Here is a 26,878-nt window from a genome sequence, read left to right as displayed (position 1 = left end):
TCTTCTTCCCACCCAGCAGATCAGCCTCACTATATCTCCAGACCAAACAGCTCTCCAGCTCTTTAGTTTGTTGTTTCTTAAAATCCTGTCCCAAAATAGCCTCCTCTTTTACCTTATCCCCCCCTCTAGCCTTTTTCATACCGTAATTTACTTGTTCAGCACTTCAGCACCCCTTCTGCAGCTATGCCATCACTGAGAACCGGCAAGTGGAGCAGAAATTAACAACAAGGATTTTTGCTCAGTAGGAACTACAGCAAGTACCCCACAGGACTGTCCATACCTGAGTAATCTCATTTTCCAAGCTGTGAAACTCCACTAAGAGAGCAGGCAGCCTACTATGTTGCCAAAACACCTTTTTAACATTAGTCTAGTCCCCACTCCTCCCAAAATATTTTTCATTACATCTCAGATCGTGGAATGAAAAGGTGGAGTAACAATTTCTGCTTTCCTCAAACAAAGAAATTTCATTTTCCAGCTATCATGATGGCAGAGACAAGTTTAAAAATATGATCCAAACACATCCTGGTCTAGGAAAGCAGAAGAAAACCAATACCAAAAAATAGACAAAACTTTATTAAAGCCATCATTCTCATAATCTGAGGAGAAATTACCTGTGAGTCCACCCTGTATGAAGAAACACCTCAGTGTATAAGCTTGCTTTCCTATCTACACTACACTGTGCCACACCATGCCAAAGCACCGCCTCAGGTGCCAGAACCAGCACAGGTAAAACCTTTGCTGATAATCAGCCTTGCCACTTTGCCTCACCACACCAATTCAGCTATGTCCCTCCAGGCTCCAGAAGGAGTTCTCACAGCATCAAGCTGCCCTACAGACTTAGGAAATGCCTGCTGAGTCTACAAGGCACAAGTTATGTGCCTGGGGTGCCCAGCAGCCTACAAGACTTACAGCTGAGAAGTGAAGCCGACCCAGGGAATGCAAATCTGACCATTCTGCAGCCACTGCCCTTGACATTACAATCTTAAGGCTAAGCAGGGCCAATTGCCTTTACTGGCAAGTTGCATCAGCTGCTGTCATGAAAAATAATGCTAAAAAAAATCCCCACAGCCATCTGCTTTTCTTATTTTTTGTAAGAAAAAGCAGCTCCCTACAGCAGCATGGAAAGCATACATCATCAGAGCAAGTGCCCACAAGAACAGTGAAGTTAATGGAGGCATTAGGTCTCCTCCTGATCTCACTTCCACAAAGGAAAGGAAAGAATCCCCCACGGTTGCCTGTGCAACTGCAGTATCAAAGGTGATAAAAGAACCAGACATTGAGCCATCATTTACTATCACGTTATCAAACAACCAGCTAGAATAGCTCTGGCTGTAACTCATTGTCTATTTAAGCTCAGACAGGACAATTACAGCAGAAAGAGTAAAGGACGTCAGCATACGGACAAAAAGTGTTGACTGACAAAAAATCTGGCCAAAAAATATGGCAAGAAATGGTATGAAAGTCAAATGAGTGTGAGGATGAGTCAAAAAGCTAAAGACAAATTTAATCCAAGCTCACAGCTTCTTTAGTGACTCGCAAGGAGATAAAAGAACACAAATTGAGAATTCCATTAATTTAACGACAGTAAGATTTTATTTCCCTAAGTTTCCTATTTTCTGCAGAATTTGCATCTTGGGAAAACAAATCAAACTTATTTGTAATTAAGTTTTAAAACAATTAAAACATTTCCATGTTGAGTTAAAATCAATTTGTTATAAACTAGTACAGATCCAATTATAAGAATTATCATCATCAGATTTCAGATTTTATCCACTGAGATAAGAAGAGTTCACACTTCAGAACCATTGCTTCAGGCAGCCTTAGAAAAATTACTCCTTTTTATATTCAATTCACATATGTAGCAGTCATAGAATGTGAACAGAAATAGATGTCAAAAAGACTTTTTTTTTTCTGGAATAAATATATCAAGCTTCAGTTGTGACATACAATCCACAAGAATGAGATCTGGAGTCAAAAATTTACAACAAGATAATTAAATTTCTTGTAATTACAAAGGTAAGTACATAAAAAAAGGATTGGATTTAAACCTAATCAGTGACATGCAGTGAAAATCTGAACAACAAACAGCTCATCTCACATGACTGGCTTTGAAAATTAATAGCAAGATTTCAGATAAGGCTATTTTGGTGGGGTTTTTTTCCTGTCTGAATTTAGCTGTGCCCTGGTTTCAGCCAGGGTTGATCTCTGCAGTAGCCAAGAGGGGCATGGCCAGGACAGGAGGTTATTCTATAACCACCTCATCTTGAGGAGGGGGTGGTGGGGTAGGAGAGGGAGCAGTCGGGTATTGTTGTTCCCTGTGAATCGATCACCTCTTCCTTGTACCCTTTGTCATCAGTATTGTTGCTGTTATTGTTTATCTTCTTATCTACTTGCTGATTCCAGTAAACTGTTCTTATCTCAACCTGTGATCTTTACCTTTTGTGCCACCAATTCTCCTCTCCATCCCACCCAGGGGAAGTGAGAGAGACATGGTTTCAGTGAGAGCACCACACCTGGGAATATCATTCCTCAGGCACAACAAGCTGTTATTGATCAGTCTCTCAGGACAAAGTTTCAAACAGCAGCCTTAGTTGTCACTCTAAGAAGCACATAATTCCTTACCTTTATGTCATACATGAAATGAAGTGTTGGCCTTTACATATTAAGTGTTTTCAACTTTTAACTGTTAATTGTTGAATTATTGCTTATTCAAATTACCCATCAACCCAATTGGACAGTTATTAAGTTCCAAAGTTACTCCCCTGATTAGTTGATTAGAGTGTTTTACATAATTCCACGTTAAAAATCCCCTGTTAATAAAGTTCCACAAGTTTGGTCCCCTCTTTCGTCCCTAAAAAGTGTAAAAACCCACAATGTCTTAATTCCTGTATGTGTCCAAGTTAATTACCCTGTTTTTAAGAGTTCTCTGAAATACTTATAGCCCAGTTTTAAACCTTTTACCAAGTGTTCTTAACCTTTGTAAGTTTTGAGTGAGTTTTAAGCTTTGCCAAAAAGGAGACTTCTAATTGACAGGGAGCTATTTTTAGAACCTGGCCGTTGGCCTGCAACTCAGCACCATGGCAACCTGGAATTTTAATGAGGACTTTTCCCGCCCTTGGAGCTGATGACAATTTTTCCCCAAGACAATAGCGAGCCATTGGCAGACTGAGATTACCTCACCTCAAGACACCACCAATCATCCAGGACCATGGAGGCTGGACAGTGGGCGGTCATGGGCGGGACCCAGACTTTATAAAACTGCTGGACACCAAATCAGAGGGGCCATTTTCACCTCACATTAGCTGGTGGTGAAGTGCTGGGCTTACAGGCCTCTACCTCTTTCAAAAGGAATTTAACCATTCAGACTTTGGGCTAGCTGAAGTCACCCCAGCGTTGTAAGGTCTTTGCTTTGGGACTTTAAAGCCAGTTTGGCCAACAAGGTCTCTAATCACTGCAGACCCGGGGTTTTTTTTTTGCTTTATAATTCTTTTGTACTTGGAATTTTTTTTTGCTGATCGTTCTTTTAATAAATAGTTCTTAATTATTTTAATTAAGAACCAAGAGTTGTCTCATTCCTCACACTTTACAAAAAACCTCTTAGTCCACCTTCCTGAAAACTGTGGGCCGTGTCCATCTCGTATGGCACAGTGTGACTGCCTGCTCCCAGCATTAATGAAGAGGCATTTATTTTTGTACCCTTTGCTGTCAAGCATGTCGTCTATTTATGAACGGCATCATGTCATTCACAGGCAGCTGCTCAACTGCAAATTCTCACTCCAACAAAAGTCATAAAAATCTTTCCATTGACTTTTAATGGCCCACATCACCACACTGGTGAAACAAACAAACAAAAAAAAATCCCTAAAAAAACCAACAAACAAACAAAAAAAAATCAAACATTTATTAAATGCAAAAAGGTGCAGTTATCAAAACTTCATACACACTCGCATATTCTGGCCTTCCCAGCACAAGAGAGAGATGGAACAGCTGGGGAGAGATCAGCCTTGGGCCATGAGGATAAATATAGACTGGAGCATCTCACAGGAGAAAAGGCTGAGAGAGCTGGGAGTGCAGCCTGAGAGAGAGCTGGCACTGTAACCTGAAGGGGCGAAGGCTCAGAGGGGACTCTACAGACACATAAATACCCAAAGGGAAGGTGTGAAGAGGATGGAGCCAGGCTCTTCTCAGCAGTGCCCACTGACAGGACCAGGGCCCACGGGCACAAACTGAAACACAGCAGGGTCCACCTGAACATCAGGAAACACTCTGCCAGTGTGAGGCCGGCCAAGCACTAGCACAGACTTGTCCAGGGAAGCTGTAGAGTCTCCATCCTTGGAGATATTCAAAAGCCATTTGGACGTGGTCCTGGGCAACTGACTCCAGGTAACCCAGCTCAAGCAGGAGAGTTGGAGAAGATGACCTCCAGAGGTCCCTTCCAATCTGGACTGTTCTGTGATTATTAGAAATAGCGGTGTGCTCATTTTGTCATTGTAGATTCATCTAGAGAGTGTTTGTGGGCAGGATTCCAGCTGGGAGTGGTTGTTCATGAGTAACATCTGTGCTTATGGTTAAGAGGATATGCATCATAAATATTTTTAGTCTGGATTAGTTTCCAAAAATTAAAAAAAGGTCTCTCAGCCTGATAAAGAAAGTCTTTAATCTAGCTGGATCCATCAGTAGTAGTATTATTTTTGTTAGATGGAAAAACTATGAAAGTTAAAAGCCTCTTAAGGTTGGATCAGTACCTATGCAAAGAATAAGGAATCTATCTTCAAATAAAAATTGAAATGTGAAATTTCAACTTAATCTTTTTGACATCACCGCACTTACAGATATATCCTCCTCTACAAATATTTTTAAGTCATCTTTATCAACACTATTACACTGATGTACCCTCCAACATATTCCTTCATGGAGCAGCAGCTTTTGAAACTTGATGTCAGTTTTTCAAGTCTGGAAAATTAAATCATGTTAAATTTGGTATGGTCCCTTATGACAAAGTCCTTCCTTTATTCATACAACACCTTGTCCACATAGGACAGAAAACAGTGACACAGCCACAGTTTGACTCATCACCATTCATCCTTCATCCTAGTGAGCATTCCTAACTGAGGCCAGATTTAGGAGATCATGCTGAAGACATATTGAATGAACCTCCTGCACGGAGACTCAACACGCCACAGAAACAGATGCAAGCAGCCTCTTAAAAACTCTCCCCAGGACAGTGAGGTTTAATATCTTCTTGAAGCACAGCTGTGGAAAGAACTTCAGTTTGTTGGGATTTTTCTGAAGGCATGCATCAAACATTTTTTAATGGTGTTACATTCACGGATGCCATTTTGAATATTTATCAATACTGTCGATTAAGATGCAAATACCAATTGCAATGTTACAGTAATTAACATTGCCGTATCATTTTCCTTTTACAATAAGCAAAATACAAAAGCTGTTTCCATTATTTTACTCATTCCTAATGACAGGTATTTGATGGTTGGTATTTGCTGTTAATCTTCATGAATGTATTATCATACTCCTAATGATGAATATAATGCTCTTATTTATAGCACAGAGAAGTTCTGCAGACATAATTCAGGTCACTCTCTCTGGTTTCACTTTAATGTGCAAACACTCCTGTTCTCATTTTATACAGGTACTCCCCCTCTCCAATAAACATTCTATGTCATATTATAAATAACAGGCATTTTAGTCTGCTTTCCAAGGCAACGACCTTGCCCACGTATTTGTATATGCAGTGCTGAACACCCCATACAGCTCAATGGTAACAATAGCAAAGTAATTCTGCATAACAAGCTGTTTTCACAACATCTGCAGCCAGTTATTGTCCATTTCCATTAGTGAACATAAAATTGCTACTCTGTACACTCAGCTCCAAGCACAACAATAACCAGATCAATGTAATCTTTTCCTATATGCACATTCACCAACACTCCCTGAATGGATCTAACACAGCCTTCGTTCACCTGTGTTCTTAAATACTGACTGTCGTAGTCCAAATGTTAAGAATTTGCCAAGAAAGACCTCAGTCTGCTCCAATACTCAGTAATTTACCTCAATTATTAGAAGAGCTATATGCTATATATAATTTAAACAATACTAACGAAAATATAGAGTAACTCAAACAATATAACACAAAGGTTGCTTCAAATTTTCGCAGTTTGGCTGAAACAAGTCATTTGGTCAAGATGCTGTTACTTTTTTCCTAAAGCTCATGAAAGCAGAGATAAGAGAAAACATCATTCCAAATAATTTTGCCCATATTTTTCTTATCCTGCAAGGGTCATATTCCTGCCTTGTTTTCATATTTGTGGCTTTCACTGACTTCAAGGTCACCTTTTCAAGACAACAGATGTCACATTTGCATGAAGGAAGCCTAAAGAAATGCACTAAGTTTACACTGTCACTTCTGAACACCAGAGATACATTTAAAATCAGGAAAAGTTTATGCAACTGAAACTTACTCGACATTCCCTGCAGCTCTTGGTTAATACTCGTTGACCTTCTGCTAGCACTTTGCCTCCATAGATACACTTGGCTGTAATTCGAGAGAAGGAGGAGGGAGATTAAAAATTAATTAAATCACTATTTAAGCAGCAAATAAATGCAAGGTATAACATGAAAGTAAAACCAGTATTCACATCCACTGAAAAAATACGAATACTTTAAAAATATGATACATTTTGCTTTCATCAGAAGTCAGTATCACATATAATTACAAACAAAGTAACAAACAATAAATTCATTTTAAGAAAAAGTAGCATCTTCACCCAACCTAAAGAGAGGGAATAGGAGCATAGACAATGTGTCCTGGACTAAACTCCCTACCATTCAATAGAAAATATTTTCACTACTGACATCACATAGAGTAGCTACAGTATTTGTGTTACTAGAGGTCCTCATGACTCACTTCAAGAACTGGAGACATTTATTAGCGTACAGTTCATCACGAGAATAATACAAGCACAGATTTCAGTTAAGCCTTCCCACTTTTTGTGGGCACAAAGGTGAACTCTTCAACTTGCTGGAGGACTGCACGAACAGATCAGATGCAGCAAATGACTGTACCAAATTAACAAACTGCAAAAATCTGTTTCAGAAAAATATTCTTCAAGCACACATGAAATACGCAGATTTCCCAAGAAACTGAGAGCTCCTACTACAAAATTCTTGTCTGAAGTTTTGACCCTTCTGCCAAAAGACAAGTGGCTCCATAAATAAACAGACTGGAACACATGATCATTCCTCATTCACTTCAAGGCAAAGTGGACTAGCTCAGGACTACTGCCACCATGAAGAAGGCAACCTGCAGCAGGGCCACAGGAGCAAACAGCTTGGTCAATTATGACCAGAATTATCACAGTCCCCATACAACTACATGTCCAAATTCCAATTCCAGAGAAGGACAGTAAATCCATCAATTAAAGAGAACAGCTGGACTGTTACGAACTCACACAAATCAAGTATCCAGCATAAAAGCACCCCACATTACTAGCCAGATCAATGCTAAACACTGATAAAATAACTTTCTGCTGTGGCATTTCAGCTCTTTCTGTACTTGGCCAGTAAAAGTCTGACCTGGGACCCTGAAAGGAAAGCTAGAAGATGTGAATCCTATGTTGCAATTGAACTTCAAAAGTTTGCAGAGTCAAGACACATGCACAGTGCAAGTGTTACGAGTAGTCTGTCCTCAAAAGACACACTATCTAAGACTGTTTTACCTCAATTTCCTTCCTGAGTGCTCAGGTAAGGGAAGCACTCACAGGTGCAAGTGTGTCCCTCTTACAGGTGATGCCAATAGTTCCACAGCAGCAACTGTCACAGCCAGATTGATTCCCAAATTTTAAGCAAGAGACTGCTAGATCAATCTTCATGAACCTTCAGACATCAATTTGCTTCTAATGACTCTTTGTGAAAATGCTCATTTCTTCCAAAAAAAAGGAATGATTTATGATTTTCGGGATAACTCAGTTCTCGTCATCACTAAAGCATTTTAAAACAGGCTTCTTCCTTTTGGTATCCTAGTTTTCTTTGTTTTTCAAAAGCTGCCCTAGTTTTTATGCCCGACTTGTTGTGATCTCACTTCTGAAGAAAACTTCAGATGAGGAAGCTTCATTTAAATTAGGAATCCCAGTAACTATTTTTAGGAGAATATGAACTAGAAACGTTTCCTTTTACTTCCTGTCTGTTTTCCTGACAAGAATGGACACACCAGAAAGCAAGTTAATGTCTGATTCAGAAAAATGATATTTAAAACAAAATTATAGTCTTTTGCCAAATATTATTTGAAATGCTAACACAAGGTGGCAGGGATCAAAACTGAACTGCCTAAACCCCTTAACACATCAGACATTAGAGCTACTTTGCTCATTAACCCTTAGCTAAGACGGGAAAGTGCCCAATAACCCAGCCATTCAATAATCCCTAGAGACAGCAAATTACAACTGATAGTTCTATCAGAGCTAAATAGAAAAAGCACAGAGAAAATAACACCTGCAGTGCAGCTCTTTGGAAAACCTCTGCAATTACTACTATCTACCTAGAGGTGACTAACTGTGGTCCTAGCACATCATTTTGTCAAGGAGCTGGCGTTTACAATCAATTTCAATCAACTTCCATACATCTCTTCCCATTGACTGACATGCTGAGTTCTTGTCAGAATAACGAGTCAAGTTTGTGCCAATCACTGACAAAAGGCAAGTTTGATTGTTCATCTTACAAATAACAGGAACAGTTTACTCATGAGGGTATACACTGAATCTACAATTTTGTGCCTTCCAATTTCTTTGTGTCAGATTTTGACTCTTGTGCATGCATCCAGTTTCATGAAAAAACTTCCTAGACGTTCAATGTTACAAATAAAAATATTTCGAGACAAAGAAATACAGGCCAGCATGGTCATTTTACCACCCAAGTACTTTGTTCATAAACTCCTTTTAGTATGCAGAATATTCATGCTGACATACAGCTGAGAGAAATGAGATTACGTAAGAAACAAGAACAAGTGCAAGATCACAGCTAAAGGATATTTGTGCACAGAACTAATGAATTCAATGACTGAAAAAGGGTGACAGAATGCTAAAAAAGTGTTATTATTTTCCTAATAAATCCTAAAATAATTCAACATCCCTGTCTTAATAAATTATTGAAAAGCTCATGCATGAAGTTTACTCATCTTCCAGAACAGATCAGGGGAAAGAGAATTTGTGCTTCTTAAGTACAACTGGCATTAGTACACAGCTAAAATGTTAATACATAAATTGTCTTTGTTCCTTGCACTACTATTAAAGTAACAAATATTGAATATTCCTTCCATGAACGTTACTTAACAGCTTTCATTTCCAGAAAAAGGAACTGAAAGCTGACAATAACACCGATCACAAAATTTACTTAGCTTTTCTTTCTTCTCATTAATTTATTTTGAAATTAATTACAGCAAACTACGGCTCCACACAGTGATACTAAGCGTGGGTCTGATATTGTTATGTTTATTTTGAAGAACAGCCTTTTAACTTGAAATAAAAGAGAGGCAAAAAGATAACAGCTCGGTTAGTTACTCATCACAAAAGAAACTTCAGACCATAGGCTTGATGCTCCTCAACACCAACAGGAGATACAAACTGGAGCCAAGTCAGTCTTCCCAGCCCCCAACAGGATGAATAATTTTACACTAACAATAGGTAAAAACAGTACCTCAGAAATTTGCAATGCTTCTTCATTTCTCAGCAATTACTTATTTTCTTCTTAAATCATGTTTGCCACTATGACTCATGTTACCTGAATTACCAGGACCTCTGAAAATCATTACAAAATGTGCCTGCTGCCAGGACAAGTTTAACTCTGCTGAAATAGAAGGCAAAACTGAGAGGTCTGAGTGATGTACTTACCCTTGCACACTTTGCAGCACTGACTTTCCACATGCACTGGGAGGGCATCAGGGGGACATTCAAGAGGGGGACAGGACATCCTTCGGCACTCCACAACTCCGCTCTAAGCAAAGGGTTTTAAGACAAAATTCAACTACTGCCACTGCTATTAGTGAATACTTTGTACAAAACACTAAAAACTATTTAAGTAAATGAAAACAGCATTCTGCATTACAAACATCCTTCACTGACAAATTTAATCCCACCCAGCTACAAGATGAGTCAAATGCAGCTGAAGGTGAACTGCCTCATTTTGACATGTTACTGGTTTTACCCCCCATTCCCAAAATGCATTAACTGAAAAACATAAGTCAAGAACATAAGCCCTACTTTCTGTAGGCTGTTCCAATCATCTTTGAGATTTTTAACAATCAGGCTTCTATTTTCTTGAGTAAACAAAGGCTCTCTTCAGATATTTATCAAATAATTTCAAAGATACAAGTTTTACATACTAATTCTCTTTCTGTTCCTTGTATTCTTCATTCTGATAAATGCTGAAAACAAATCTGCAAGTTACCATGCAAGATGCAACTAAGCATCTATGAATACTATTAAGATAATGCCTCCTTTTTGAAAAAGCTACTGCAGTAAAAACAATTCCATCCAAACACAATGCCACCCCTTCACCCCAAAACCACAAAGTCCTCACAGCTACAATTAGAACAAATAAGAAAGTATTGTCAAGGGAAAGCAGATTTTATGTATGAAGCTTACAAATAAGCAATGACAAAATTTTATTTATTTTACCATTTCCCTCTCTATTGTCCACAATGCCACTAGATGCATACTAAATACATAATAATTCTCAGAGTGAATGTTATGTATTCAAAGGACATTTTCACATTTCCATTAGATCCTATCCTTGAAACTCTTCAGAAATTCTTACTTTGCATGTGCAATTCCTGCAGTGATCATCTTCAACCCATGAGTCTTTGTCTCTGTAGATCAATCCATTTACTTGACAAGTCTTCTCACAATGACAGTCTTCCAATTGACTCAGTCTTGTTTCTGCATAATTTAACTATAAATGAAAGTAACTTGATGAGATTTTTGCAATTCACATTATTTAAAAACACATGAAACACATTATTTTAAAAAGCAAAAACCAGTATACTTATTTTTAGCCAAACCAACTTTGACTACAACCTTCAAAACACTGAACCAGGAAATCAGCAGGTATAAACTAATCCTATTCCTCAGGTTTTGATGGAGTTAGTTCATGATCATCCCACATTATGATCAATGGAGAAACCATGCTCCTGGAGTAAACCCTGAGCTTGTGGCTAGCTCTGAACACGCCTTGCTGTTAGAACAGAAATACAAGCTTAATACTTAGCAGCAAATATGTGCATTCCTTCCCTGCCCGTCCAAATAACTGAAAGATGACAGGTCTCTGTTAAAAAAAGTATTTTTTTCTGGCAAAATAAATAACAAAAAATTAACAAAAAAAAAAAAAAAAGAAAAGGAAAAAAAACCTCAGACTGTCAAAATTTGTGATTCATAAAACTATTCCTGGCTGTATAAACCCATGACGTAAATAAACCAGATTGCCTAGTCCATAAATGAACTCAGCTGCTTAATTTTTCTTGATTTTAATCAAAGTCAAGCTTGAACCTTTCTGACCTCCAGCAAGGAAAGACTCAGTAGAAAGTTTTGAGCTGGAAGTCTTCGTGTAACAAACACATCTGAATACAAAGCACACCCTAGTGGAGGCTCATAATTTACCAAAAGAAGTTATATTCCACTCAGAGAAGTGCAGGAGATGCCCAGACTGATCTCAGCAGATTGTTAAAGCCACATGAATTATTTTAGCCATTATTTTTAAAGAGGAACTAACAGTACTCTAGCACAGCAGTAGGGAATGCTGCAATGTAACACAATCCTTTTCTCCTGCAGCAAATTAACATTTTAGCCAGATTCTAACACCCTGACATACAGTGTGTCTCTACTTAAGGACACAAGATTAAATCAATTGAAGATATCTACTGGAAAGGTTCAGAATTTATTCAAATTATGACAAAAATAAAATAAGTTTTAAATGCTAGAATTTATTACTCTTTAATAGCTATGTCTTTACAAAACATAGGTAAGAAGAGGACATAAGGGTGGTTAGCTTGCTACAAGTCATGATCAAATGCTCCCTTCACAGCATTCTGTGACAACCTGCCATAGACAGTGCTTTGCTGGAGCACTTACATAGAACCTGTGTCCCATCCCAAGCCCACCAGACTCAGGAGAGGTACAGCCCAAGCAGGAGGGAACCTTCCTTTCCTGCCTTCATTCTGCATAACTTGCACAGCTACTTAAATTATTTGAGTCTGAAACCAGTAGCCAGATACTTCCTTCCCAGGCAAGCCCAGCCCTGAGTCTCCATAATTTTAATTTATATAAACTGCACATACACATTCATTGCAAACAACACTTGCTCATCTGTTCGATGCTGGGATACAGCTGTAACTAAACACAGATTGAGAGAGAGGATGAAATCCTGGATATAGAGGAGCCTAAAAGCAACAACTAGACACCAAACCACTTTCTCAAAACATCTTGTTCGTGCTCTGCATCTGTTGGTGCAGATCTGTAGGGATCCTCGCTGCTGTACATTAGCAAGCCCTCCTCTGACCACCTGCCCTGCCAAACAGGATCTCTGTGGGCATCTGCACAGCCCTGCAAAGCTTGACATGTATCATCCCCACAAAATATACTTGTATCTGCATTAGTACCACTTGCAGCTGTTGTGGCTAGGACTTAAAAGGCAGATACAAATCTTAATGCTTCCCTGCAGACTCCCCATTTTTAACTTGCATTTGTCTACCAAGTTGATTTTCTTTCCTTCTGCATGCATTTTTCCTGGGCAACAGGAAACAACTGCAACAAAACAGTCAGTGGACTGCTGTAACAGGAATTTGCAATGAAGGATTATGCCAGCACCACTTTATGAAAGCACAGAGTCTTTGCAGTACAAATACTGTGTTATTTGCCTCCCCTCATAAAGTACTAGCAAGCAAAATTATAATTAACATCAGAGAAAGCAAGTTACTCAGTACACTGCATAATTGGAACTTGCTCATACCACCAGCAGGGCTCAAAATAATTGCCTCCCTTTCACAGTACAAGCAGAAAACTGAACTAAAAGCTTCACATTTCGCATTCGGATCCAGCCTGTCCAAAGCATGTCAGCTGAGTAAGAGGACTGCCAGGATAATGCACACACTCTCCAAAAAACAGTTTCCCCTTTCCTGTTGGGAAGGAAAAGAGCATTTCAAGGCAGTGCAGTAAACAGTATAATGTTTTTACACAAGCAGCACTGCTATGCAAATCCTGTTTTGGAAATTCCTACAGTAACTACACTCAGAGTAAGGGCATCTACAGGTTGGTTGCATTTGCACTTAAATCTAAGTAATTAACATGTAAGTGCTGTTTCAAAAGAGACAATTAACTACCCTCCACCACAAACCAGATGGTTCACCAACATTAACCTCAGAAAGTGTTCAGATTCTCCTTTGACACAGATCAAAGGTTTGGTCACCTCTAAAACACAGTTTCCTATCCCAGCACTTCAGCACAGCCTTGCTGAATGGCCTTGGCTAACGCTGAGGTTGCCTGTGTCCTGTAGGAGCAGAGCCTAAAGAAAATTTCCAAAATCCCAAACAAACAAACAAAAAATCCCCAACACTATAGATTCCCATTCATCCTATTCATGATCCAACGGGGGGGGGGGGGGGGGGGGAAGGAAGGAAAAAAAAACCAAACCCAAGCACACACCACATCACCTGGAGCTGAATTAACTTTTGCACTGATAAAAACCATAGATCAAAGGTGATATCAAGGTTAGCACAGTCAGCAGGTTCACAGGCATTTTCATTTTGGGGCCTCATTTCAATTCCCAGGAAGGAGACTACACCAGTCCTGAAGACTTTACAGGACTTCCCACAAGAAAACATCTCCCCTGGTTGAGGAAATTGTTGAGGGATTTCACTCTTTTGTTTCTGCATTTATTCCTTTTGTTTCTGCATTTATTCCTCAGCATGAAAAGGGAAACCAAGCTAAGGCTTCTTACAAAACATCAGACTCTGCGTATTTTGTCACTACCTTACAAATAATAAAGCAGAGAGCAAAAACATTATTAAGCTTAAGAAACAACCATGGAGCCATATCCATAAGACTATGCAGACAGTAAGAAAAAAAATGACTCTACTATGAACATTTGGAATAATTTTCATGGTATAAGGAATGGCATATAGAATATCTTTGTCTTAGGGAAGGAAAGGAAGGAAACGGGCAACTAACAAAAAAGCTTAGGTACCTACTTTTGCAGTCATTTTTGCCAGGAGTTCTTGCAAATCCATGATTCCTTGCACCAGACTTAAGAAATCACTGCAGGTTGGGCATGCTCAATAGAGAAAGATTAAAAAGAAGAGAAGAGAAGGAAAGACACAATAAACCATAAATAACCAACCATCTATCATACTAGATTTATCTGAACATAAAATGCAATCTGTTTATATGGAATTTTTGCCTTCTGGAAGTCAGCACATGCAAAAATAACAAGCCTGAAAGTATTATTTTTAAAGCAAAGAAACAATCTGTATGAAAAATCTAAAACAGAGAGAATAAAAAGATTGCTACTTACTGCGATTCAGATTAGGACACTGTGTTATATATCCATTAGGTATAAAGATGATTTTCACATCTTGAATAATACCCTTTGTAAAAGAAGAGAAAACTGGTAATACAGATTACAAACATTCACTTAAATTTGTACAGGCTCTTTCACAAGTCATTTCTTCAGTGGATACAAAAAAAGATTACCAGCTCACTCTACTTGTGAGGAAAATAACTGAAGATGAACAAAATAGAAAACTCCTCCTATCTTTCTGAGTGTTTGGATATTACAGTGATAATACTGCTTTGTCTTTAGTAATCACCAAATATAAGCTCCTTAAATGTCTTTAAATGGGGTGAGACTGGTGAAAAAAGCAGTGAAATAATATCCATTGCTCAAGCCGATGACACACTTTTCCAAAAGACAAAAAGAAAACACAGTAAAACTCTTTATTTTTTTAGCCAAATAAGGCTGTGAAATCAAACACTGAAAAGACAAGTACATAGTGCCAGATGTAAGTAACAGTTTACACTTCCATTGCTTGGTTTCATTAAGCCTCCTAGCTGCTCTGTATCTCAACAGGCAGTTCGGGTAATCGTGCCATCAGCCAGAATTAAATCCTCTCTCTAGCCCAGGCAGATAGAGATGCCCTGTGCAGGACTGGCAGAAGGTCAGAGCCAGTCAGTGCAGGTTGTATGGGGCTCCTAAACCAAACCAGGCATGACAGTGGGGAGGCAGAACCCATAGGTCCAGTGCCTGCTGCACCCTGTGCTGTCTCTGCCCTGCAAGGACATCCCCAGTGGAAGCAGCAGATGGCCAGTGTCCCTGCACACCCAGGCCCTGAAGAAGCCTGGACACTTCAGACAGACCAGAAAATGCTGAAGCTTGTGTTTGTTCTTTTAAGCTCAGGATGAAGCTTTTGCTGCATCTTTGACTGTGCAATGTACTTACTTCACAGGATCCACTGGCTTTAATAATGTCGTGGCCACTGAGGGAGAGGAGCAAGGGAAATCAAAGGACCTCTAGTGCTGATATTTGCACTTCCTCTGTTAGTCAGATGTTGTGATGATGCCTTAAGGCATCAGTGACACAGCTCTATGTCCTCACAGACACAGAAAAATTTATTTCATCTGAAAAGAAATTTATCATGCAGCAGTTACTATCTAATTAAATTACTGATTTGCCAGACTGTGCTTTAATTTTCAGTTAAATTGCAATAGAGTGAATTTTGCAGACCAAGGACATCATCACTTGCTCATAGGCACTCACTCTCCACCCATAAATAGAGGCCTCAGATAGTCCTTAAAGCCTGGCAAGTAACATTTAACATTTATATCATCTGTTAAAAGAGCAGAATGTAATCAGCAAGCACTGTTTCCTGCTTGCTGTCTCATGATCAAATATTAACTGAAAATATTAATAGAGATAACCAGATCACCCTGTCTTTCTTGCATAAGTACATACATTTATTAACCTTTTCATCTATGAGAATAATGAAACCATAAGTAATGAGAAGTAATACTGTCACTGGAAATGGAACATCCTGAAAGCCATTTTACATACTTTCTGTCAGCAGTCATCAGTGAGAAATTAGAAGGTGAGGCATAAAAATATATTTCAAGACTTAAGTCTCTGCAGTGAAAAGCTCAACCAAGAGTAAATGAGATTATGAAGTTCCACCAGACTATATCACCTAACTAATGAGACACCATCCAGAGAGAAGTGATTTTTTTTCTTCAGGGTTTTGGGGGGTTTTTTTGTTTGTTTTTTTGTTGGGGTTTTTTGTTTGGTTTGCATTTTGGGTTTTGGTTTTTTTTTTTTGCGGGGGGGAGGTTGGGGTTTTTTTGTTGTTTTTTTTTTGTTGTTGTTTTTTGGGTGCATCGTCAACTTCAAATGTGTTTGTTGCATCAGAGTCATACTGCTCAATTGTCTTTTGGACAGATTTGCATTTAGACACAGCCTGAAGAGGAAACACAACTATTTTATGTGTCTTAATTTCTGGCTACATGGAAGCATATGACTTTGGAAAAACATAAGAATATGAACTTCAGTTCACTAACACAGATGACTTTTAGGTCTGTAAACCATCTGAAACAGAATTATGATCAAACACAGAAGTAAACTTTCCAAGGGCAGAAATTTTGCTGATGTATTTTTTTAATAGAAAGACTTCATTGTAGGCAAACACTTATTACAGCCATAATTATTGTAACGAATATGAAAAAACTCTGATTATTCCTGCTTCAGCATTAAGTCTAGGCTCCCAAGAGCTTGGATTTTGTCCTTAACAGTGTGATGTCAGTGGTCAAAATCTTTCCAGTTTTTCCCTTCCCAAGCAGACATCACCTTTATGTTATCAATAAAAACATTTGGCTAATGACAATCAAAGCTTCAGCACAGCATCAGGGCTTACTAGCTTGAAGAGCCTTCATCTGGTGCAGGCAGATTACCAGCTACAAGATGAAATCCAGGTCTGCAGCACTAAATATCAAGCCCATTCCATGAGAACATAATGCAAAAAGCCCAGTTTATTGCACTTCTCAGATATCTACTAAATAGAACAGTCCTCCCACATTCTGTGAAAAGGCTCATATATTCCATGAGCTCTCCACTTCTGCATTTTCATTTCCTCCATTGCCTTTCATCCTCTTTAAAACCTACTTCTCCCACAGAGATAATGTGAGCCAAACAGCTGTGCAAGTTGCACTGGCCAGCGCTGTGAAAGGCTCTCCGTGGTGGCACCAGCAGACATGCCTGGAACTCCTGTGCCTTGGCAGAGCCATGCCAACACGCCCAGGCTTCCACTCCATCAGCACTGTGCTGCTCCACTCAGAGCAGCCATGCCAGGCACCTCAACGCTGCCCTCAGCACTATGTTTAGTTTCACCTTAGTCCATACAACACTGAGTCCAAAATTATTACAGAGGCATATGACTATATAAATTATATACATGATACTGTGCAATAAAAATACCAATATGCTTCTCAAGCACCTAATATACAATCCCCAGACATGAGCAGGATCAATAGAGCCTGCTCCAGTAGTTATGAAAACTACTGTCTTGCAACATAAATCACCTTCTCACCAATGCATTAATAAGCTCATTTCTGCAGTAGCTCTTTGGAGGGACCCTTAGGGGGAAGGGTTCTCCTCAGCAATAAAGCAAATTCTGCAGGTAATTCTGATCCTGGCAGCAATCAGATCCATCCTAGAGAGTGTTCCATGGATATCTGGCAGCACTCTTTTTCTTCGTTCAGTTGCATTTGCTTCAGCTTCCTAACCTGATGATAATGTATTCTCTAGCCCTGAAACAAACCCTGAGTTTCTGTGGCTGTCCTGGCTCTGTCCAGCACAGAGTTAGTTTCTGCAGTAGCCAGGAGGGAGCATGGCTGGGACATGATGATTATTCTACAGCATCTCACACCATTGCAGGAAGCAGGGGAAGGGACTCTCTCTTCCATGGAGAAAGAGTTCCTCATGGTCAAGAAAATGTGGAGGAGGGAGCCATCCAGTACCATCTGTTATCAGGAATGCTTATCTGTGTAAATAATTTCTTGTCCTATACCTTTTGTTAATAATATTGTTGCAGTTACTGTTCATTTTCTTATCTCATCACTCCTTCCAGTAAATTTTTCTTATCTACACCCATCATCTTCATCTTTTGTGTCTCTAGTTCTGAACTCCATTCCATCACAGGGAGGAAGGGGAAGGAAAGGAGGAGTGAGAGAGCAAGGTGTGATTTGGTGTGATTTGAGAGACTCTTGGTGGGGGGTTACTGAATTGGGGAGTACCATTCATAAACCACGACAGCCTTAATTTATCCACCTCTTATTCTACACCATTTATGCCCCACCCAGATCCTACACCCTCCAACTATACAGATACATAAATATACACAGTCACAGGTATCATTTCTATAGTCAGTCAAATCCCCTTGTGGTACGCATTGTTTCCCTGTCCCTGCATTACCCACCCAGGACCCAGGTCCTCCTTCCATGGAGCGGTTTGCCTTTGCTCGAGTTGCTCCTCTCTGGAGTCACCATAGCATTCTTCTTGCAAATACTGTCACTTTATCAGAGTCCTGTAGCTGTTCAGTGGTGAACTCCCAAAACACTGGAGAATTTCTCTAAATACCAGCCCATTTACTCCCACGTTCCATAACACTCATGATTATTGCCCCTTGGGGCAGATCTCTGAATGAACCTCCCAGAAATCTCTGTCCTGACTCTAAACGTGGTACTGTAGACCATACTGAGAAAACACAGCAGACATTGCAACAAGAACGTGCTTTCCTTAACATCCAAATGAAATTCAAAATTCTCAAAAGCTGTTTAACAGGCCTGAAGGAGGAAAAGGGGATGAAAAGCTGTGGAAAATCATCCTCCCCTCTTTACCCCGCAGACTGGTTATGATTATTAATGGACTCCCCACATAAGCACCTGAGGTAAGGGTAGGAGAGCAACACTGAACACACATCCAAAATGACCCTCATTGCCCTTGATGTTATCAAGTCATAAGCAGGTATCACACAGTACAGCAACAAAGCAATCCTGATCCTACTCCCTGCACTGAAAAAGAACATTGCGAGGGGCACATCAGGGAATAGATACAAGGCTTAGGCATCACACCCACATGAACAAGCCAAGCAACATTGTGGCCAGTGCTCCACACCTAATACCACAGATGCTTAAATCAAAGTAGCTTTCAACCTGCTCAGGCTCTGTTATTTCCACCCTTTGTACCACACATTGGCCACCAGTTAAGGCTGTCCTGCTTTAGGAACGGTACTCCCCAATTCAGTATCCCCACCAAGACTCTCCCAAGCCCCAGGCTGTTCTCTCTCAATCCCTTTCCTCTACCCCTCCCTGCTGTGGTAAGATGGAGTTGAGAACTGGAGGCACAAAAGGTGAAGATCACAGAGTGATGAGATAAAAAAATTAACAGTAACAATATCAGTAACAAAAGGTAGAGAAAATAAATTATTCACACAACAAGCATTCCCAGTAATAACAATACTGGATGGCTCCTTCCACTGTGTTTTCTCGACCAGAAGGAACCATTTCTCCATGGAAGAGAAGGTGTTCTCCTCACCCCCTGCAATTGCATGAGGAGGTACAGAATAACCTCCATGTCCCAGCCATGCTCCCTCCCAGCTACTGCGAAAATTAACCCTGTCCTGGACAGAGTCGGGACAGCCACACAAACAAACCTGAAGGGTCAGCACATAGTTTTCAAACTAAGTAGTTCATGGGATTGCCTTCAAAGCCAACAGAAAAGCTCTCCTAAGCCCGCTCCAAACTTGTTCCCACCACTGCTGTGCTACAACCACTGTCTTGGCTGAACTCCGAGTGCTTGGCCATGTCAGGCAAGTTACAACCAGCAAGAGATACCAGGAGCAAGGGGTGAGACTTCAGTTCCCCTGATAACACCACAGAGCACTTCATTCCCCAGCAAGGCCACAGGCACAGCAGGACTGCTTGTGGAATAATCACTGTAAATAATGATGTGGAACAAAAGCACAGACACAAAAAATTGCAGCTTCTGGACAGTGACTTAGGATTATCATACCCCCTCCTGCCCCTTCTGATATACCAAAGAATTAAAACCTAATATAGGTATGAGAATATGACCAAAATGTGCTTTAATGCTACTCATTTATGGAGAGAAACAACAATTAATTATCATTAAAATAAGAAAACTTCAGGAATGGCAGAGACGATATTCAGAACAGTATCCAGTGCTTTTCCCTATGCACATTTTCATGGCTCCAACACACATACAAAAATGCTAATTCTTTTTTAATGCTCTTATTTCCCTGCAGATCTCTGTTTACATTAAGGAAAATATATCTATTTTTTTATATGCTGAAACAGTGAAACAAATTGCTCTGAAAAAGAAAGGGAGATCCTGCTGAGCATATAAATACATGGAAAGAGATGTGTACTCTTCACAGACTGGCAAAATCCCAAGTTTTTGCAATGAGTAACATAAAAAAGTAAGACTTCTGAAACTCTCAAGCAGGATTAAAAAAACCACAACCAATTATATTTCTGCCCTGAAGAAAGTTAGTAAAATATTCAAGCATGCATAAAGCAAAGTAAGGCACTTGTCGGCTTTCATTATGATCAATAAAAATTGTCAGTTCATTAGCATATCATTAGCTACCCTGCTGTTTCCAAAGTGTTAACACGTAGAAATATTAATTTACAAACATATAATATCCCAGAGTTCTGAGGCTCTGACTGCCTGCATAAAATAAGAATTTAAGACGGGCGACTCCAGTATAACTTCTTCCTTTTCCTGTATAGCTATAAACATATGTTTACCATCTGTGGAATAGTGGGAAGCAGCTGAGGTAAAAAACCAACAGCTGTAGAATAAAATAATACTATCAATTTCACTTCACAGTGACAGCTCAGCTGCTGGAGGATGAAATGCACTCTAGGTTCAGAGCAACCCTCAGACTATCATTTAAGTTAAAACTTGGCTTTTACCTCTTTTTCACAATTAAAATTGTTACCCACTATGCTGAAGTAAGTTTAGCATAATTGTCCTAGCTTGTTGGAAATCTGGGGACTTTGGGGAGAAATCCTCAGAAAAGAGGCAACTTGTAAAATTGTCTTAGGAACTGACAGCTTCACAGGGAAGCCGAGTGGGTGGTAAATCACCGTGGCAACAAATCCATGCCCAGACTGAGGATAGGCAGATTGGCCTATTGCTGCTCTATAGACTCCTTTCACAGATGAACACTTGCACTGTGGCTTGTTATCCAAAACTGGAATAAATACCAGAAACTTTTACCTTGTAAACAAGCTGTTTACAAACTGTCCACAGTTCCTACCAAACTTCATACATACCATATTATACGAGTCTCAGACAACTGATTGGAAGAATCTTGTTGACCCATCATTACTTTCCTTCTTCCCATGCCATGTCATATCTGCTTACCTTAAAGAAACCATGTTTCCTGTTTCTCTGTCCGAGCCATAAATTGCTTTCAGGTGTCAAATTCGTTTCTGGGGGATCAATGACACGTTCATAAATCCTGTAGAGGGAATACATTGCATTTACTTGGATTTTCTCTTTCCTCTGAAAACTTCCTTGACAACATAAGGTAACAATAAAAGATGGAAAACAGAACCAAAAATAAAACCCCTAAAAAAATTTTCATTAAAGACAGTATTTATCACTGATCATGGTGAAGAAATTATATTACAACTTTAAAATAAAAAAATAAATAAAATCACAAATATATGAAGACTCCATAAAAATGAAATTCTTCTTGTGCAGCTGTGCAGCACTAGACTAAAGAAATACAATGCCAGAACCCACCACAGTAGGGAAAAAAATAAAATAGGACCATCCTAGTCTAGGGATGTCTTTCAAAATCTACCCTACATAGAGAAAAACTGCAATCACACACAAGATCCAACCAAATCCAACAACCCCTTGGGGCTTTCAGACTGGTCAGAATTTTGAATAGACTTCACAAAACAACTTTATGCCACTCTACTCCCTTTTTCTCTTCCCTCTTTATTTGTGCCATTCATCCTTGCACGTGGCACTTTCTCCCCTTGTTACTGAATTTGCTCAGGCAGGGTGGTCACGCGTGGTGCCTCTACTGCACATCCAGCTTGTGTCTGTCACTAGCACAGGTCTGGCACAGAATGGGACCTCATTATATATGCCTGGTCCATAACCAACCTTTATGTACTGCATAAGCTCGCACATGACTGCAGCAATCTGCATACCAAATTTCTAAAATTAACTCATGAGAAAATGCTGTAACACAATTTTTAAATTAACAAAGTATTTGGAATTCTAAAAAGGCTTTGCTTGGGGTTTTGTTTGTTCATTTTTAGAAAAGCTGTAATGAAGTTTCCATAACAACTTTTCCAGGAGCACAGGCCACTACAATGATATCATTTCAGAACATGAAAAATTCAAGGCCAGAGTTACTGACCGTGGATTCTCATATTGCCATGTCACATCAGAGGGAGCCATGAACTTACTGCTTCATAACAAAAACAGCATGCTTAACAAGGATTATGGAGGAGATGATGAAATCTTTTTCTATTACTGTCCAGTGTACAGGGAGTATGAATTGCTGTGTAATCACACCAGTGTGACAGCCAAGAGAAGAGCCTTTGAGTCTGCCAAGACCCTTAGCTTAAAGAGGTGAAATTATCTGTGGTCAAATTATTTTTCTTTCTTTAAAGCTATGGCTTTTAAAAAATGAACACATGAAAAACGAACACCAAAAAAAACCAGAAGTCAATCAACTGAACTTATCACACAGTTATCTTCCCAATTACACTCCAGGTGTTTCTAGCAGAGGCTCACTAAGTGTAATCAGTGATTTTTCATGTTGTACTTGCTATGGATATTGGGTTTGTATTGCAAGGGTTTGGTGGCAGAGGACTGAAAGGGTGGCTTCTGTGAGAAGCTGCCAGAAACATCCCTCATGTCTGGCAGAGCCAAGGCCAGCCAGCTCCAGGATGGATCCAGCACTGGCCAAGGCTGAGTCCATCATTTATGGTGGCAGCACCTCTGGAATAACATATCTGAGAAAGGAGAATAGTTACTGAGCAACAGCAATTCCTTCTAGGGAGAGGGGCGAGAACACATAGGAGAAACAGCTCTGCAGACACCCAGGTCAGTGCAGAAGGAGGGGGAGAAGATGCTCCAGGCACAGGAGCAGAGATTCCATGGGGAGGCAGCTGTTCCCCTGCAGTTTTATTCCCCATCCCCTCTGTGCCATCTGTGGGGAGGAGGCAGAGAAACATCAGGAGCAAAGATAAGCACAGGAAGAAGAAAAGAGTGGGTGATTTAACTGGTAACAAATTACACTAATTTCCCCAAGTAGTCTGTTTTGCCCACAACTGTAACTGGTGAGTGATCTCTCTCTGCCCTTATCTAGATCCACAAGCCTTTCATGATCTTCTTCTCTCCCTTGTCCAGTTGAGGAAGGGAGTGACAGAGTGGCTTTGATCGGCACCTGGTGTCTAGCCAGGGTCAAACCCACCATATCACATTATTGGAAAATTCATATATTTGCAGAGGTCTGGAATAACATCCCAGTATTAAAGGACTTTTAGAAAGATCTAAAAAGTTATGTCAAAGTACAGAGTCCTACATTCCACACACTTTTGCTTATCAAAACAAGGAGTAAACCATTTGTCAAGATGAAACAGAAGCAATATAGAAAACTAAAGGCTAACACTACATTTTTTTAAAGAAACAACAAGAAAAATCTCAAACCTAAGGACAAAATAGTGATATGAAAATTACAGCTTAAGAATGTGAGTACAGGAGTCAGAAGACTTCTCGTAATACTCATAATTTCATCGCTAAAGTTTATTATCATTATCATCAGCCCTAACTCATCACATTTCATGAGCATGATACATTCAGTGCTCTAGGAAATTCTTCTCTCTACTATTTAATTAGGTCTATCTATAAAATTACCATGCTAAGCTGTTTTACCTGTCCAAACAGCAAAACAAGACGATATTCTTTTAAAGCAGGTTTTGAGAATTACAGGAATCTTGCATGCACTGTATCAATAATTTAAAGTGTAAATAGAGGCCTTCTGTCATATCTCATGCAAAACTGAACTACACAAATGCAGAACTGCTGCAAAATACTGAACGAGGAACAAAGAATTGACATGGTCCCTGAGCATGAGCTCCTTAAGAGCACGTGCACTAAACTGCTCTATCATATCAGGAATTTATCTTTGTATATATAGCACAGCTTTATTCATGATTTCAATTAATAATGCCCTCGCTGGAAAATTTCTCATCTCCTAAAAAGACTAGTCGATATTCAATGGAGAACACTATTTCTGCTAATAGATAAAATCCCAGTGCTGACCAGGTTCAACAACACTACTTACTGAAGAATATTTCATTTTTATTCACCTGGCCTAGTTAAAGTTGATAAAGGAACTCTACAATATCTATCTGCAATTGCATATTAAAAAAAAAAATCAAAACCTGACATTGTTATATGACAGTTCAACAATAGCAAGTTAGGAAGACAAATCAGAGACAGGTTAAATGTGGCTTATCTTGTCTTTTCTGATGATTTAACACTCTTTCAACCTACGTGGAAAGGGCTGTAGTGACCTTCTTCCTAGTCTCTTCACAAAGTGTCATCAGTAAGACACGAAAGCTCAAGATTCCTCTACTGTTCTACTCTAATTCAAATTACATTTCTGAAGCCAGTACTTACCTGAAATTAAAGGCTTAATTAAAGTTAGTTTGTGCCTTATTCCACATACATCGACAAGGCCGGTTTGTTTTCTTTTCCGTAGATGTGCCCATGAAGTAACAGTCTTAGGAGTCAAGAGAGGGCATCAGATGTAGATCAGTCCTTGATTATCTTTTTATGTCAAAAGATTTTCTGGTTGACACCATTTGATTTACAAACTATGTGAATTTACTTTATTATTGTGTACTGTTAAATATCAGCAAAAAAAAAAGCCCTGGCAAGTACACACACAACATATTGCTACTCCTGTAAGCCCCTCTATACTCTTGGGAAATTGAAAAGGTCAAAAAGCACATCAGTTAAAAAAAAATTTAAAAAAAATCAAAACAAAACAAAGAAACTCCAAACAAACAAAACAAAAAACCCCCCCACATTAAGCTTCCACATCACTCACTTTCCCTTACTTGACTTTCTGGGCTGAGGTGTGTCACCTTCTATGGCTTTATACCTGTGTGACCAATACTCTGTATTTGGCATATGAATAGCTAAATTATACACTTCAGCTTATGAAGCACTGGTCTAGAGCTCCTTGGAGACCAATTTCCAACACATTTGGCTTTGATACCAACACAGAGAAATGCACAATACACTTCACAAGAAAAGGAATGCTCAGAAAGAGGGCTCAGGGGAACTGTGGTCACTAAAACTGCTGCAGACTGAATAGCCCCTCCAACATGAGGAGACCCAGGTCTCCAGGTTAATGGAAGCTCTACTACATACTTCAGGCTTTCAGATTTATGATTGCTGCACTCACTTTCCAGGAGAAAGCTTGATTTGCCCCTACTTTGTGCCAACATATTTCAAAGAAGCTAAACCATAGAACCTGGCTAATAGAACAATGAACCAATCCTACTGTCTTGAAACACTCATACTCAGAATACATTCACTAACCACTGACCAGATTAGCAAAATATAGTAAGAAAAACACCTGTTAATCAAAAAATGCCCATTATATTCTCATGGTTTGTTTCTGTATTTCTACCCTATCTGCACGCTTTGATTCATTAAGTATTCTTGTGCAATCACCAGAAACACCTCTCTCATGGACACATTCCAAACAGGCGTCTCTGCCATAATGAGGACAATATGCAGAAAATAGAAAATCTATAAAATAATCAGTGGATTCCTGAAAGAAGGCCTAATTAAAATATTTGCATCCTAATATACACACACATATCTTGGTCTGCATAGAGGAAGAACTTCTCTAGAAATCAAGCTCTGTTGGACAAGGAGACAGCTCCCTTCCACATACTCAATATAAATTATTTTTAGCATCTTTGTACTGTGTAAATATACAAAGGTATAAAGGTATATATCTAATATAGAAAAAAAGGGAAATACCCTCATTTTATCATGTGCAGACTGAAACATAGACAGGCTGATTAACCAAGATCACAAAGACGGAGTCTCGGCCCAAGATCTAAGCCTTTAGACTGGCCATGACTGAGGCTTCTTCATTGCCTCACACACTGGGTCACACTCCCTCTGGAAAAAATGTGACATGGAATTGTCTCTTGCAGTGGAGATGACTTCTTACACACAACTTTCACAAGCAAAAGTTAACCCTTGAAGAGTATTTCCACTTTTGTGGAGATGCAGCTCTATGTCACACATACAGTATTTGTCATGCCAGAAGCATTTTTGAAATTGCTGCAATATTCATGCAGAACATGAAAATAAACTTTATGTCTGCTCACATTAGGATACATCAGCCAACATGGACTGATCAGGAGGTGCCACTGCCTAAAATTCTGAACCATAAAATAGACTGCAACTCAACAGCCACTACAAAGCACCACACCAAATCCTGACGTCTTCAAATTCTTCCATGTCTAAAATATGAGTAGGTTACTAAAATAGGAACATGCCTTCTTCTACTTGCAGGCTGCATATGAAAACCCTGAGATTAGCCCAGTTGGTTAGAGCATGGTGCTAAATAACACCAGAGTTGAAGGTTTGATCCTCTTATGGGCCATTCACTTAAGAGCTGGACTCCGGTCCTTGCGGGTCCCTTCCAACTCAGAATATTCTGTGGAATTTGTGAACACACACAGCC

At 39.4% G+C, this 26,878-nt stretch overlaps 1 protein-coding gene across 4 annotated transcripts in view; it reads right to left on the bottom strand.

Annotated features, from left to right (window-relative positions):
- The window catches only part of NELL1 (neural EGFL like 1), a 298,289-nt gene that overhangs the window by 210,724 nt on the left and 60,687 nt on the right, over nt 1-26,878 (bottom strand). For all 4 annotated transcript variants that reach the window (XM_069016456.1, XM_069016458.1, XM_069016457.1 and 1 more), the window contains exons 5-10: nt 21,496-21,592; nt 14,575-14,647; nt 14,252-14,334; nt 10,828-10,962; nt 9,903-10,005; nt 6,480-6,553 (exon numbers count right to left, since the gene is read on the bottom strand). In XM_069016456.1, the coding sequence (XP_068872557.1) occupies nt 6,480-6,553; nt 9,903-10,005; nt 10,828-10,962; nt 14,252-14,334; nt 14,575-14,647; nt 21,496-21,592 (565 nt within the window). The remainder of the gene's footprint in view (nt 1-6,479; nt 6,554-9,902; nt 10,006-10,827; nt 10,963-14,251; nt 14,335-14,574; nt 14,648-21,495; nt 21,593-26,878) is intronic.

Source organism: Aphelocoma coerulescens, chromosome 5, assembly GCF_041296385.1.
Source record: "Aphelocoma coerulescens isolate FSJ_1873_10779 chromosome 5, UR_Acoe_1.0, whole genome shotgun sequence".
NCBI classification, from domain to species: Eukaryota; Metazoa; Chordata; class Aves; order Passeriformes; family Corvidae; genus Aphelocoma; species Aphelocoma coerulescens.
Note: the sequence above shows the minus strand (reverse complement) of the source record. Positions and strands in the feature narration are given on the sequence as shown.